The sequence below is a fragment of the Oncorhynchus masou genome, chromosome 33, assembly GCF_036934945.1.
Source record: "Oncorhynchus masou masou isolate Uvic2021 chromosome 33, UVic_Omas_1.1, whole genome shotgun sequence".
NCBI classification, from domain to species: Eukaryota; Metazoa; Chordata; class Actinopteri; order Salmoniformes; family Salmonidae; genus Oncorhynchus; species Oncorhynchus masou.
Genome location: NC_088244.1, coordinates 23,612,768 through 23,625,904, shown reverse-complemented (window position 1 = coordinate 23,625,904; position 13,137 = coordinate 23,612,768). Strand labels below are relative to the sequence as shown.

Here is a 13,137-nt window from a genome sequence, read left to right as displayed (position 1 = left end):
TCAGGGTGCGCAGCAGCACCTCAGTATATCCCTACGTTCTGCTGCTATGTCCCCCTCCCTCCCCCAATTTGGGACTCGTTACATATCTGGACCACCTATTGAGATGTGCCTTTTAAGTAAATCGTGTTAAATAAGGAGACACGAGTTGGTCTTCAATACCACTGACATATCCATTAAGTTAAACATTGATCTATCCCCATCGTTTTCTAAAAGATGCTATGATACCTCCCATACGCTGGGTGGACGCATTCCGTTTCTTGTCCACGTGGATCCAGTGATCACAGCCAAAGATTAACCAAGTATATTTCCTGACCAAGTGCGGTAAATCCCGATCGCAGACCAGTGAAGGCTACTGAGCCATTACCCTGATTAGTTTGGTTAAGGAAACCAAAACCGATCCAGGAACAGCGCGTGTCTCAGATTCGAGCCAACTTTCGGTGGAAGAAGCGTGAAACCGTGAACATGTAGGTATTAGCTGTGGTTTAGGCTTTAACAGCATACATTTGTCACAATTGCTTTCCACTTTAACCAAATACAAATTTAGGCTATTAGGTCTTGGATATTTGGAATATGATATTTAAATAATGGTTTCTGGAAGTACTCGAAGTCGAGGCGTCATTTGAATTACTCAATGCACTTCCCGAGCCAAGCACGATTTATGTTGCCTATGATGTCGTTCACAGAGATTATTTGTTGCATTCTATACTGTGAACGCAATGCATTTACGACAAAATGGTTTGGGCGCATTCTGATGTGGTGTCACTTATTTTTGGACCTGCCCTTATTTGGCAGTGGAAGTGAAAAGCCCATCATGTCATTTTTCAGTAGCTGAGATGTTTGACAGTGTTTATTTCACTCGGTATTATGTTGTATTTTTTATTTAAACAACACCTAGTTTTAAAGACAATAATTCCATACCTGCAGCTTAAACGGGAAATTTGCAGTTCAAACATGAACAAAGTTGTGACCCCGCCACTTTTGGTAAAGGTATGGGGGGTGGAGCAATGTCAAGACTTTCAAATGAATAGACAGAGCTATGGATGCAAGGACTGACCATCCATTTTATTAAAAGTGGTTTTAACCATGTTTTGAGGCTATACAGTGTTTGTTTACATATACATTGTTTACAAACAATGGAGAAAAACAAGCTTATATTTGGGTTTGAAAGTTAAACTAAGCTCATGAGGCATTCATTAGTTATATTCTTCAGGAATCAATGGGTTTACATTCATTTAAAGTACAAAAATGGATGTAGCAATTGCAGATTGCCCGTTTAAAAAACACAAAATATTTGAACCAATTGAGAAAGACGGGCTTTAAAATCACTTGACCTGGTGGTTATATAAACAAATGTTTTTGAAATGACTATTATTTATTTTAACCTTTATTTTACTAGGCAAGTCACTTAAGAACAAATTCTTGTTTACAATGTCGGCCTACCCTGGCCAAACCCGGGCGAGGCTGGGCCAATTGTGCACCGCCCAATGGGACTCCCAATCACGGCCAGATGTGATACAGCCTGCATTTGAACCATGGACTGTAGTGACGCCTCTTACACTGAGATGCAGTGCCTTAGACCGCTGTGCCATTCGGGAGCCCAAGTGTCTTATAAGGCTCTGGTGGTGGTGAGATCCTTTACATAAGAGGAACCAGTGAGTGATATCTTGAGATAAGAACAGTATTCCTAAGAAAATACTATTTTACAACTCATGTGTCATACAGAAGATCAATGACAAGCTCCCCTTCATAATGCTGTTATTCAGTAATCTAGGGGCTCTATACTTAATCAATTTGTATCCACATACTGTACGTTTTAGATAGCTGCAGCAGTGGCTGTATTGTAAAATACCATATAGTCTACAAATCATAATTACATCTCCCCACTAAATTCCACATGTTATTTGGAAAATGCTTTGCCTACGACCAATGCTTGCATATGCAGTACATCTCATTTGTAACTAAATGATGTATGTATCAGCTAACATTAACACACTTACAATTTAATTTACTGCAATAAACAGCCCTTGCCATGTTTGTCACATCGGAAGTGTGTTATTTAACACTAAATTAGATAATGCGTTTGTGGTTGAGCTGCTGTCACAACTGTCATGTAGGTTATTTCCTGGTTTTTGACGTCTATTAGCATGTTCAGTGTCATGTCATTAGACTATTGGCATACTCTCTCCTCTCTGCCTGCCAGTCACTAGACCACTGCAGTAGAACGAGGTAAGATGCCTGCAATTGCAAGGGCATTTTGTTTCTTTTGTATTTTGCTTGGTATAGGCCTAGTATTGTACTCTTATCATATGTGTTTCTCTACGGGTTTTAGGAGGCTTTTCGATGTATAAGCAAATGGAACATTTTACAGTGCAGCAGCATGAGTTTTCTCTTTGCCTCTGTTGTCTTTATTATACAAAATAATGCTCAGCAAATATTTTCTGCATTTAAGTAATGGTGGCTCTTGTTCACTGCTACCCAGTGTTGTGCGAGGAGCCCCAGATCTTGATAACATACCAGGTCATAGATTTAGATTAATTCATGAGTTTGTCTGAGAGTCATTTGCAAAGTTGTAAAGGATGCTGCTCTCATAAATGATAAAACTCTTGTAGAAAATTCTGACAATGATATTAAGATGTAGATCGGGGATTCTTGAAAGTCGGGACAAACCTTGTCCAGCAGGGAAACTTTATTTTATAGTAAAAAAATAAAAAAAAGCTTAAATAATGCAACATTTCCATGTCGGCTCTATGCTCGGAAATGCCACCAAAAAAGGTTGAAAATTTTACAAAAACGGGCAATGATTAATATCAACTGAAAAATGTTATTATGCAGTGTCTTGTAATAGCCCTCTTTGAATATTTCTCTCAAAACTGTAGTTGCTAAAAAAAATGTGTCCAGAGATTTGGTCAACTCCGTCAAATGTGTGTGAAATCCTAAATGAATGAGGAATGAGCAGGGATAACTACTCCATAGGGATCCCTTCTTCTTGTCTGCATTACATCTAGTGCAACAAGACTGCTCATGGTCTGGGAAGTTCTCTACTTTTGATAGATTTAAACAAACAATATTGAAATAACCATGGTCTCAACCATAAACTGTCAACTCCATCTCCCTGGTAGATTAAGATAAGATATACATTTAGGTTCAAATATGTTTATTTTAAGGTGTCTGACATACATCCTGTTAGTTGCATTGGATGAAGAAATTGAAGAATTAGGAGGTTGATCCTTTACATGGTGTGATGATAGCTGATACTTTGGTCTGTGAAAATATATATTTCAAATGTTGTTAATATTAAGACAAATGTTTGTGGGAAAATAATAAATACATAGGCTCATAAGTAGGCTACATTATGAGCTTTCTATAATGACAATTATTGTATCTATTTAAGTTTATGTATTGTTCCAAAATAAGTATTTCAAACTGAGTGAATATATAACAATGAAACCAATTTTTCTGACTTTTATTTGTGTATCTGCATTGGTTTTGGCCATACAACACGACACACAATGTTTTTTTGTCCAAAGTTGACAAGCTGGCAACCTCAGGTCTTGTTGTGTCAGATATTCTCAACTAGTCCAGTCAGCTTATTTCTTCCAATCACCAGGGGGAGGAGATGAAACATGTTTTCCTCAGTGGTAAATAAGAATAGTAATAGTGCACAACCTTGTTTTTTAAACAGAACATTTTCTGTGGAGAACATGATGTACATTACATGTATCGCAAGAATTAGTGGGTTCAGTGTGTCTCTTCCTTGAAACTGATATTATCAAGAAGCGCTGTGGAGTAATAACTTCCCCATTTATGCCTGAGAGAGACAGTGTGGAAACTGGTGTTATAGACACTCAGCACATCTCTTGATCATCGTAAGCCTGTCAGCTCTGGCCACACTCCGTGACACAGACAAGGCCTATCTGGAACACTGTACTAAACTGGAGGCCTGCTTTGTATAGCATCGGAGAAATGGAAATGATGATGCTTGATGTACTGTAGTACCTTTTGAAAAATGTACTGTTGAAACGTTAACAGTCCTGTCCTGTCCAGGGGCTGCATGTTAACTGAGTCTCATCAATGCACTTGGGCATGCATCCTAATTTAGCTGTACAGTAGGTGCAGTGAAACAAGGTATCATTTCACCCTCGGTCTCCCGGACAAGGGGCCAGCAGAGAAGGTCACAAGGGGGGTAGGGGAGGAAGAGAGCGAGATTAAAAGTCTCTACTGTTATCCTGGCTGGTGTGAGTCTTATTTCAACCACCGATGAGACAATGGATTGTCAGTAAAAACCAAGATCATTGCAAGACTGCCTGAATTACACTGAGGTTGCTTCTATAATCTTTGTCTATGATGCCTATCTACTGTTTGTTGTCAAATTTGGTGCCTATCTAATAACTGCTGTGTCATAACTATACTTTGTGACACACTGGGGAATTTAGTAGTTCCCAGTGCCGTTGTCTGATGATGTGACCAGGGGCATGTGCATGAAGATGGAATCCCCTCCCTCTGTGTGTTCTGACCCTGGCTGTCCCGTGTTGTCTGGGGGGGTCACAGGTATGACAGTGGGGGTGTGGGCAATCCCCCTGCATCAGCGTCCGGACCTGCTGGAGCCTTGCGCCGACTTGGTGAACAGCGAGTGGCAGCGGAGCCACGGTGCCCGGGTCCACGCCCTCCAGAAATCCTGCCAGGAGTTCCCCGTAGCCCTGGTGCTGCTGCAGGGCTCTGGGAACAGGGACGGTGGGGATGGGGAGACCCTCCTGGGGCATGTCCGGCTGTCCCGCGTGGTGTCCCGCCCTGGGAGCCTCTTTGTGGAGTCGGTGGTGGTGTCCAAGGCCCAGAGGGGGAAGGGCTACGGTCGTACACTGATGCAGGAGACGGAGTGCTACGCTAAGGCCCGAGGGTTCCGGAGGCTGTGTCTGACCACCCACGACAAGCAGCACTTCTATGCCCATCTGGGCTATGTTCTGTCCATGCCGGTACAGAATGCTGGTGTCATGGCCTCCTTCATGCCCATGGAGGTGCTGGAGAGGTTCTCCAAGCTCCCAGGGACAGATGACACCCAGGGTGAGGTACAGGGAGGCCCACCACCACCATCACCACCCCAGATCCCTCCTTCCTTTATAGGGCCTGCTCCATCACCTCTGCCTCCTCCTCTACCACCCACTCATCCTTCTAGTCTTCCTACTCCTCCACCTCTTCTCCTCCCTCCCTCTGCTCTATCTTGTCATCCACCTCCCTCTCCTCCCTCTGGTCTTCCACCTCCTCCCTCTATTCCTCCCCCTCCTCCTCCTCCTCCTCCTCAGTGTCCGGCCCGACTGGTGTTTCAGACTCTTGAGGAGACGCCCTACAGAGATGCTAAAGGAGTTCCTATCTTCTGGATGCACAAGGACATCTGAGTCTGAGGGCCTGGCTGACCACAGACCTCGTCACCCATGTCACTCAGCCTCACACACACACACACGCTCACGACATTGAGGAAAAGGACGCTGCCTTTGGCCTATTTAGTACCACAGCCTGTAGGCTTTTGACAAGAGGTTGACAGACTGAGAAGGAAGGATATTTTTGGGGTCTGGCTGGCTGTCCTTGAGTTCTTGACAGAGATACTTAGTGCTGTCGACTGAGATAACACTTGAACAAAGAATACCAAATGTTTGTTCTCATGTGCCTTAAGTAAGTTGTTTTTTCTTGTCCTAAAATAAAACATTTATTTAATGAATGGTTAACTTTACCTGATCAAACTAAATATTTATCACTGGGTCTATATTTTGGACCTAATGTTTCAATCATTTCGATGTTGAAATAAAAGACAGCGTACTAAAGTGTGTTGTTATGTGTTTTCTATGGGTCACCGTTTAAGATTACACATGTTTAAATACCTTTTCATCCAAGCATCTGTGCAGACAATCTCCAATGGTCTTGTCTTGAAAGGGATGCAACCGAGGTTGTGTATAATTTCAGCCAGTAGTTGGGAAAGTAGTGCTCGCGAGCTAAAAGGGTTCCCTGAAAATTGTGCACAGTTGAGTACATGTCATCAATTTCCTGTGATATGCTACATCCTGCAGAAAAATATTCCAATTTGTACAATATGTTAAGAATTTGTAAGTCCTTAAGATCCTCTTGAAATATTAACATCAGCCAAAATGAATTTAGTTTGAACAGATATGTGTCTGTCTGTGTGTTCTCTTTAGGCACGACAACACATTAACCAGTGAACAGCCATGCTGCTACATAGCTTCCCTCTCACCATCCTCCTCCTCTCCACCATCCCTGTCACTCACCAGTGGGGGGCAGTGGGTGATGAGTCTGGAAGGTCTGTGGCTGCTGCAGGGCCAGTGGTCCAGGGCAGGCCCTTCACCATGGTCTGGAACATGCCCACAGCGAGCTGCCAGGAACACTATGGCATCCACCTGGACCTGGGGGCCTTCGACATCGTGGAGAACCACCACCAGCGCTTCCAGGGCCAGAACATGAGCATCTTCTACCACAATCAGCTAGGGCTCTACCCTTACATCTCCCAGGAGGGTCTGCAGGTTAATGGAGGGGTTCCCCAGAGGGGAGACCTGGAGGCCCACCTGGCCTTGGCCCAGACCCAGATCTCAGCCCTGCTCAGGACAGGGTTCAGCGGCCTGGCCGTCATCGACTGGGAGGAGTGGCGCCCCTTGTGGGTGAGAGACTTCGGCATTAAGCTGGAGTACCGCCGGCTGTCTAAAAAACTGGTGAGAGGGGAACATCCAGAGCTAACCAAACAGGAAGTGAACTCCCTGGCCCGTAAGGAGTTTGAGAGGGGTGCCAGGGATTTCATGTCTGAGACGCTGCAGTTAGGAGTGTGTCTGCGACCGAGGGGACTCTGGGGCTTCTACAGCTTCCCTGAATGTTTCAACTACCACAGGAAGCAGAAAGGCCACAGCTACACGGGTCAATGCCACTCCAAGACCAGGCAGAAGAATGACCAGCTAGCCTGGCTGTGGCGCCAGTCCACTGCCCTCTACCCTAGTATCTACCTACCCAAACGTCTGGCAGGGTCCTCTGATGCCACCCTCCTGGTCAGACATAGGCTTCTGGAGGCCCTGAGGGTGGCGAATCAGTACCCCACTAGCACCCATGCCACTCCTGTACTGCCCTATGCCAGAGTGGCATTCGCCCACACCCTCCACTTCCTCAACAAGGTAAAGTATAACAGTAAAGTTGGAAAATGTTTCCTATCCCATGACTGTGTTATTACAGAGTTATAATCAGTCCTTCAAAACCTACACTAACAGTGATGCACTTATGTTATGAATATTATAAACTCTTTGAAATGATATTTGGCAGAATTTACTATTATTTGTGCTGATATCACTTTGTGGCATACAAGTAACCAAACTAGTCTTCCATTGACCTTGCCATGCAGACAGTGACATATGAGCACACCTGGCAGGAGATGCTAGCAAGCAATGGAAATATATTCTATTCCTGCATTATTTGTATTTATTTATTTAACCTTTATTTAACTGGGTAAGTCAGTTAAGAACAAATTCTTATTTACAATGACGGCCTACCAGAAGGTAAAAGACCTGTGGGGACGGGGTCTGGGATTAAAATAAAAATATAGGACAAAACACACATCATGACAAGAGACACCACAACACCACATAAAGAGACCTAAGACAACAACATAGCATGGAAACAACACATGAAAACACAACATGTAGCAACACAACATGACAACAACATGGTAGCAACACAACATGGTAGCAGCACAAATCATGGTACTAACATTATTGGGCACAGACAACAGCACAAAACAGCACCAAGGGCAATGAGGTAGAGACAACAATACATAACGCGAAGCAGCCACAACTGTCAGTAAGAGTGTCCATGATTGAGTCTTTGAATGAAGAGATTGAGATAAAAACTGTCCAGTTTCAGTGTTTGTTGCAGCTTGTTCCAGTCAAGGTTAAGGGCAGAGAAAGCTTGTTGGACACTAAGAAAGCTTTGTTGTAGAGTATTTAACACAAAGTCTGGTTAGGGGCCAGCTGAGTATAAGACTGTATCATCTGCATATAAATGGGTGAGAGAGCTTCCTACTACCTGAGCTATGCTGTTGATATAAATTGAGAAGAGCGTGGGGCCTAGGATCAGGCCTTGCTGTACTCCCTTGGTGACAGGCAGTTGCTGAGATAGCAGATGTTCTGACTTTATGCACTGCACTCTTTGAGAGAGGTAGTTAGCAAACCAGCCCAAAGACCCCTCAGAGACATCAATACTCCTTAGCCGGTCCACAAGAATGGAATGGTCTACTGTATCAAAAGCTTTGGCCAAGTCAATAAAAACAGCAGCACAATGTTGCTTAGAATCAAGGGCAATGGTGACATCATTTAGGACCTTTAAGGTTGCAGTGACACATCCATAACCTGAGTGGAAACCAGATTGCATACAGAGAGAATACTATAGACATCAAGAAAGTCAGTCAGTTGATTATTGACAAGATTTTCCAACACTTTTGATAAACAGGGGACAATAGAAATTGGCCTATAACAGAGCATCAGCTTGATCTCCCCTTTAAATTAAGGATGCACCATGGCTGCCTTCTAAGCCATGGGAACCTCCCCAGAGAGGAGAGTTAAAAAGGTCAGAGATAGGCTTGGCGATGAAAGGGTCAGCAACCTTAAAGAAGAAAGGGTCTAAACCATCTGAACCAGATGTATTTGTTGGGGTCAAGTTTAAGGAGCTCCTTCAGCAGCTTGGACTCAGTGACCGCCTGCGGGGAGAAACTTTGTAGCGGGGCAGGGGAAAAAGAGGGAGGGGCATCGGGGATAGTCACATTAGAAGGGGTGGGAGAGCAGAAATTGGATGGGCAAGGCGGCATGGCTGAGTCAAATAGGAATCCTGACTTAATGAAGAGGTGATTAAAGAGCTCAGCCATGTGCTCCTTGTCAGTAACAACCACATCATCAACATTAAGGGACATGGGCAGCTGTGAGGAGCAGGGTTTATTCTCCAGGTCTTTAACCATTAGACTCAATCATCTCACCTCAAGTGTATGTATTTTTGTATGTGGTTGATACCTGTGTGTTTTTGTGTGTGTGTTTTCAGACAGATCTGGAGCACACACTGGGAGAGAGTGCAGCGCTGGGGATGGCAGGAGTGGTGCTGTGGGGGGAGCAGGCGTTCGCTAAGTCAAAGGTCAGATCCTGGAGACCTCACAGTTTGTGCATATATATCCACTATAATATACATACAGTGTCTTCGGAAATTATTCAAACCACTTGACTTTCTCCACATTTTGTTATGTTAAAGCCTTATTCTAAAATTGATTAAAGTGTTTCCCCCCCCCCCTCATCAATCTACACAAAATACCCCATAATGACAAAGCAAAAATAGGTTTTTAGACATTTTTGCTAATTATTAAAGAAACATTACTGAAAAATCACATTTACATAAGTATTCAGACCGTTGCTCAGTACTTTGTTGAAGCACCTCCGGCAGCAATTACAGCATTGAGTCTTCTTGGCTTTGACGCTACTAGCTTGGTACACCTGTATTTGGGGAGTTTCTGACGTTCTTCTCTGCAGATCCTCTAAAGCTCTATCAGGTTGGATGGGGAGCGTTGCTGCACAGCTATTTTCAAGTCTCTCCAGAGATGTTCGATCGGGTACAAGTCCGGGCTCTGGCTGGGCCACTCAAGGACATTTAGAGACTTGTCCCGAAGCCACTAGAGACTTGTCCCGAAGCCACTCCTGCGTTGTCTTGTCTGTGGGCATAGGGGTCGTTGTCCTGTTGGCAGAGGAACCTTCTCCCCAGTCTGAGGTCCTGAGTGCTCTGGAGCAGGTTTTCATCAAGGATCTGTCTGTACTTTGCTCCATTTATCTTTGCCTAGATCCTGACTCGTCTCCCAGACCCTGCTGCTGAAAAACATCCTCACGGCATGATGCTGCCACCACCATGCTTCGCTGTAGGGATAGTGCCAGGTTTACTCCAGACATGACGCTTGGATTTCAGGCCAGGGAGTTCAGTCTTGATTTCATCAGTCATGGTCTAAGAGTCCTTTAGGTGCTCAGTTTGGCCAGGCGGCCAGCTCTAGGAAGAGTCTTGGTGGTTCCAAACTTCTTCCATTTACAAATGATGAAGGCCTTGTGATGATGTGTTCTTGGAGACCTTCAATGTTGCAGACATTTTTTGGCACCCTTCCCCAGATCTGTGCCTCGACACGATCCTGTCTCAGGGCTCTACGGACAATTCCTTCGACCTCATGGCTTATAAGGTTGAAATGCACTGTCATCTGTGGGACCTTATATAGACAGGTGTGTGCCTTTCCAAATCATGTTCAATCAATTGAATTTACCACAGGTGGACTCCATTCAAGTTGTAGAAACATCTCAAGGATGATCAATGGAAACAAGATGCACCTGAGCTAAATTTCGAGTCTCATTGCAAAGGGTCTGAATACTTATGTGAAGAAGGTATTTCTGTTTTTCATTTTTGATACATTTTCAAAAATGTCTAAAACCTGTTTTCACTTGTCATTATGGGGTATTGTGTGTAGATTGCTGAGGATATTTATTTAATTACATTTTAGAATAAGGCTGTAATGTAACAAAAGGTGGAAAAAGTCAAGGGGCCTGAATAGTTTCCGAATGCACTGTACCTCTACAACCTTGAGTGTGTATGCAGTTCAGTTTCTGTTAGATTGTTTGTTTTTGTTCTGTATTTGTATATGAATAACTCTTTCCCTTCCTCTCTCGGCAGCGTCAGTGTGAGATACTGAGGGACTACATTCATTCTGAACTGGGAGTGTACATCAGCACCCTGAAGAGAGGGGTGCAGCGTTGCAGCGAGGAGCGATGCCATGGCAACGGTCGCTGTGCCAGGAGGGACCCCTACTCTGACCACATGCTCCCACTCTCTGACTCCTTCTCCAACTTCCTCCCTGACCCCTCTCATGACCTCAGCCACCTCCGCACTCACTTCCTGTGCCAGTGCTATCAGGGCTGGGCGGGTGAGAAGTGTCAGGAAAGGATAGCTTCAATTACTAACACTTAGTGTCAGGAATATATATATATATATATTTTTTACCTTTATTTAACTAGGCAAGTCAGTTAAGAACAAATTCTTATTTTCAATGACGGCCTAGGAACAGTGGGTTAACTGCCTGTTCAGGGGCAGAACGACAGATTTGTACCTTGTCAGCTCGGGGGTTGGTTTGAACTTGCAACCTTCCGGTTACTAGTCCAACGCTCTAACCACTAGGCTACCCTGCCTCCCCATATAGTCTCTATCACCAATATATAATATCACCTCTTTTGTTTATTTGGTTGATGCGCAGCATACAGTAGCATCATTGCAATTCCACCAAGTGTATCAAAGTGAAAACTGTGGCAGTTGCTAAAAGGCGTATTCATTCTATACACTTCAGTTCCACTTGTGACATGTTTAAGTTGTGATAGTCAGAACAAATTTGCACTGTGTTTTGTCAGTAACAAAATGGGTGTGACATTTCATCATACAGCACCTGTCTCATGCATACATGTAAAAGAGGACCGCTTCTAAAAGTTACAGCGTAGCTTGTATGTACAGTATGTTTAAGTCACAGATCACATGGACGTCTCGAACCTGAATCATTTCTGTCCTCATGCAGTTGTTCAAATACATGAATTGTCAGTTGAAGAGTGTGGTCCTTTACGCTGTGATGTCACTAAAGATGCTATAAAGTGTTCAGTACCCTGCAATCTTACTGAATGAGTGTCTTTCTATCCCCTATTTGTCTTGCAAATCAAACAACTCATAAATATACAGTACAGTATATGGAAACATTCTCTGTGGGTTCCAACTCCCGGGCTCTGTTGTGCACACCCGGGCAATGTTGTGCATATGGCAGTAGGGGTTGTTTCTGGATGGGCCCAAGTTCCAATACCATGTGCAGGGCAGGGATTTGACTTGAGTGGAGATTTTGGGGCAGGTAGTTAGCAGTTGGTGTTACATTAGTGTTCAGGGGCCACTAGGACGGGGCTTTCAGGGTCCAGGGGTGAAGGGTGTTCCTCTCCGTGACCTCTGCTCCTCAGGATCCTCCCGTGATGGCTGTGAGGTTGTGGCGCAGCGCCTGCAGCTCCTGGATGAGCTGGGAGACCTCTAGGGCCACAGCCTGTCTCTCCCTCACTGCTTCCGTTAGGGACCGGAGAGTGCTGCCCTGCTGAACTGGAGGGGAACGCAGAAACACAGTCACAGAAAGGGATGGGCAAAATGTTGAGGCCTGGTTGGATTTCAGATCAAGATTGAGAAAGAGTAAGTGAATTTCATTACCTAAGAAATAGAAGATAAGAAGTAGCGTCAACAGCATCAGTGATGTCACTGCACACCCCATGGTGTATCGAAACGAGGTGGGCATCAACAGGTCTCGGAGCGTGCTCTGCCATCGGCTTCTCATTGGATGCCCTGTCTGATAGACAACTGGTCTGTCCCGGAGATGGAGGTTCCCATTGGTGGAGGGAGCAGGAGGAAGGGGAGGTCGTCTGCTGCCTATAGAGACCATAGAGACAGTGGAGATTCTAGTGACTGGAAAGTAATGAGAGTCACATTTCAATTGTGGTTTTGGATGCAATCACTGCACACAATACAGCCTAGAAACATCTGGTACCTTTGTGGTTGTGCTCTGGGTGGGTGCGGTGCAGGTCGTTGATGGACTCCACGGAATGTAGCTCGATCTCAGTCAGATCCCGATCACTGATCCGGGTAAAAAATAGTGGAGTGGTAGGGGATGGAGGTTGTTTCGCCATAATCCCTGGAGGGAAGGAGGGAGAGAGAAGAGGACACCAGGTTTCTAAATATTATTACTGATAATCAAAATAAAACTGTTATCAGGAAGTTGTAATTTGGACTCAGGGCCAGGGCCAGGGGAGAGGTGATTGAGAACAGGCCCTTTGTCTGACTGGGAATGTTTCCACAAGTCTAGCCAAAATGACAAGCCGTTTCAGTCACGCAGCCTAGTTGATATAATGTACAAGAATGCTTTAAGCACACTAAATTGTATATTGGCATATTGGTATGGTGGCATTGACAGGCAAGCACTATTATTTCAATGATAGAAGGGAGACATGATATAGTCCTACTCTCTAACACACAAAAACACATGCATGATTCATCAAACCAGACACTCTATTCAGGTAT

General features: G+C 44.4%; 3 protein-coding genes across 4 annotated transcripts; 2 read left to right on the top strand and 1 right to left on the bottom strand.

Moving 5' to 3' along the window:
- The first annotated feature begins 2,132 nt into the window (after window positions 1-2,132).
- On the top strand, window positions 2,133-11,702 carry hyal3 (hyaluronidase 3). 2 transcript variants are annotated; one of them, XM_064956832.1, is made up of 4 exons: window positions 2,133-2,226; window positions 6,183-7,160; window positions 9,070-9,159; window positions 10,723-11,702. In XM_064956832.1, the coding sequence occupies exons 2-4, from the start codon at window positions 6,213-6,215 to the stop codon at window positions 11,014-11,016; spliced, it is 1,332 nt and encodes a 443-aa protein (XP_064812904.1). In that variant the 5' UTR covers window positions 2,133-2,226; window positions 6,183-6,212; the 3' UTR covers window positions 11,017-11,702. The 2 variants fall into 2 exon arrangements, with proteins under 2 accessions (XP_064812904.1, XP_064812905.1); XM_064956833.1 differs by lacking the exon at window positions 2,133-2,226 and adding an exon at window positions 5,576-5,664.
- Window positions 2,265-5,813, top strand: LOC135528063 (N-alpha-acetyltransferase 80). The gene has a single exon (XM_064956834.1). The coding sequence runs from the start codon at window positions 4,473-4,475 to the stop codon at window positions 5,388-5,390; it is 918 nt and encodes a 305-aa protein (XP_064812906.1). The 5' UTR covers window positions 2,265-4,472; the 3' UTR covers window positions 5,391-5,813.
- si:dkey-20d21.12 (uncharacterized protein LOC556245 homolog) lies at window positions 11,694-12,746 on the bottom strand. The gene is made up of 3 exons (XM_064955967.1): window positions 12,608-12,746; window positions 12,274-12,489; window positions 11,694-12,168 (listed from the first exon to the last, which is right to left on the bottom strand). The coding sequence occupies exons 1-3, from the start codon at window positions 12,744-12,746 to the stop codon at window positions 12,032-12,034; spliced, it is 492 nt and encodes a 163-aa protein (XP_064812039.1). The 3' UTR covers window positions 11,694-12,031.
- Window positions 12,747-13,137: the final 391 nt, after the last annotated feature.

Coding starts and splice junctions, on each gene's coding strand:
- si:dkey-20d21.12 (XM_064955967.1), bottom strand. CDS start 12,746: ATGGCGAAACAACCTCCATCCCCTACCACTCCACTATTTTTTACCCGG. Junction 12,490..12,607: donor CCCAGAGCACAACCACAAAG/GTACCAGATGTT, acceptor TGGTCTCTATAG/GCAGCAGACGACCTCCCCTT. Junction 12,169..12,273: donor TCTTATCTTCTATTTCTTAG/GTAATGAAATTC, acceptor GTTCCCCTCCAG/TTCAGCAGGGCAGCACTCTC.
- LOC135528063 (XM_064956834.1), top strand. CDS start 4,473: ATGTGCATGAAGATGGAATCCCCTCCCTCTGTGTGTTCTGACCCTGGC.
- hyal3 (XM_064956832.1), top strand. CDS start 6,213: ATGCTGCTACATAGCTTCCCTCTCACCATCCTCCTCCTCTCCACCATC. Junction 7,161..9,069: donor CCCTCCACTTCCTCAACAAG/GTAAAGTATAAC, acceptor GTGTGTTTTCAG/ACAGATCTGGAGCACACACT. Junction 9,160..10,722: donor AGGCGTTCGCTAAGTCAAAG/GTCAGATCCTGG, acceptor CTCTCTCGGCAG/CGTCAGTGTGAGATACTGAG.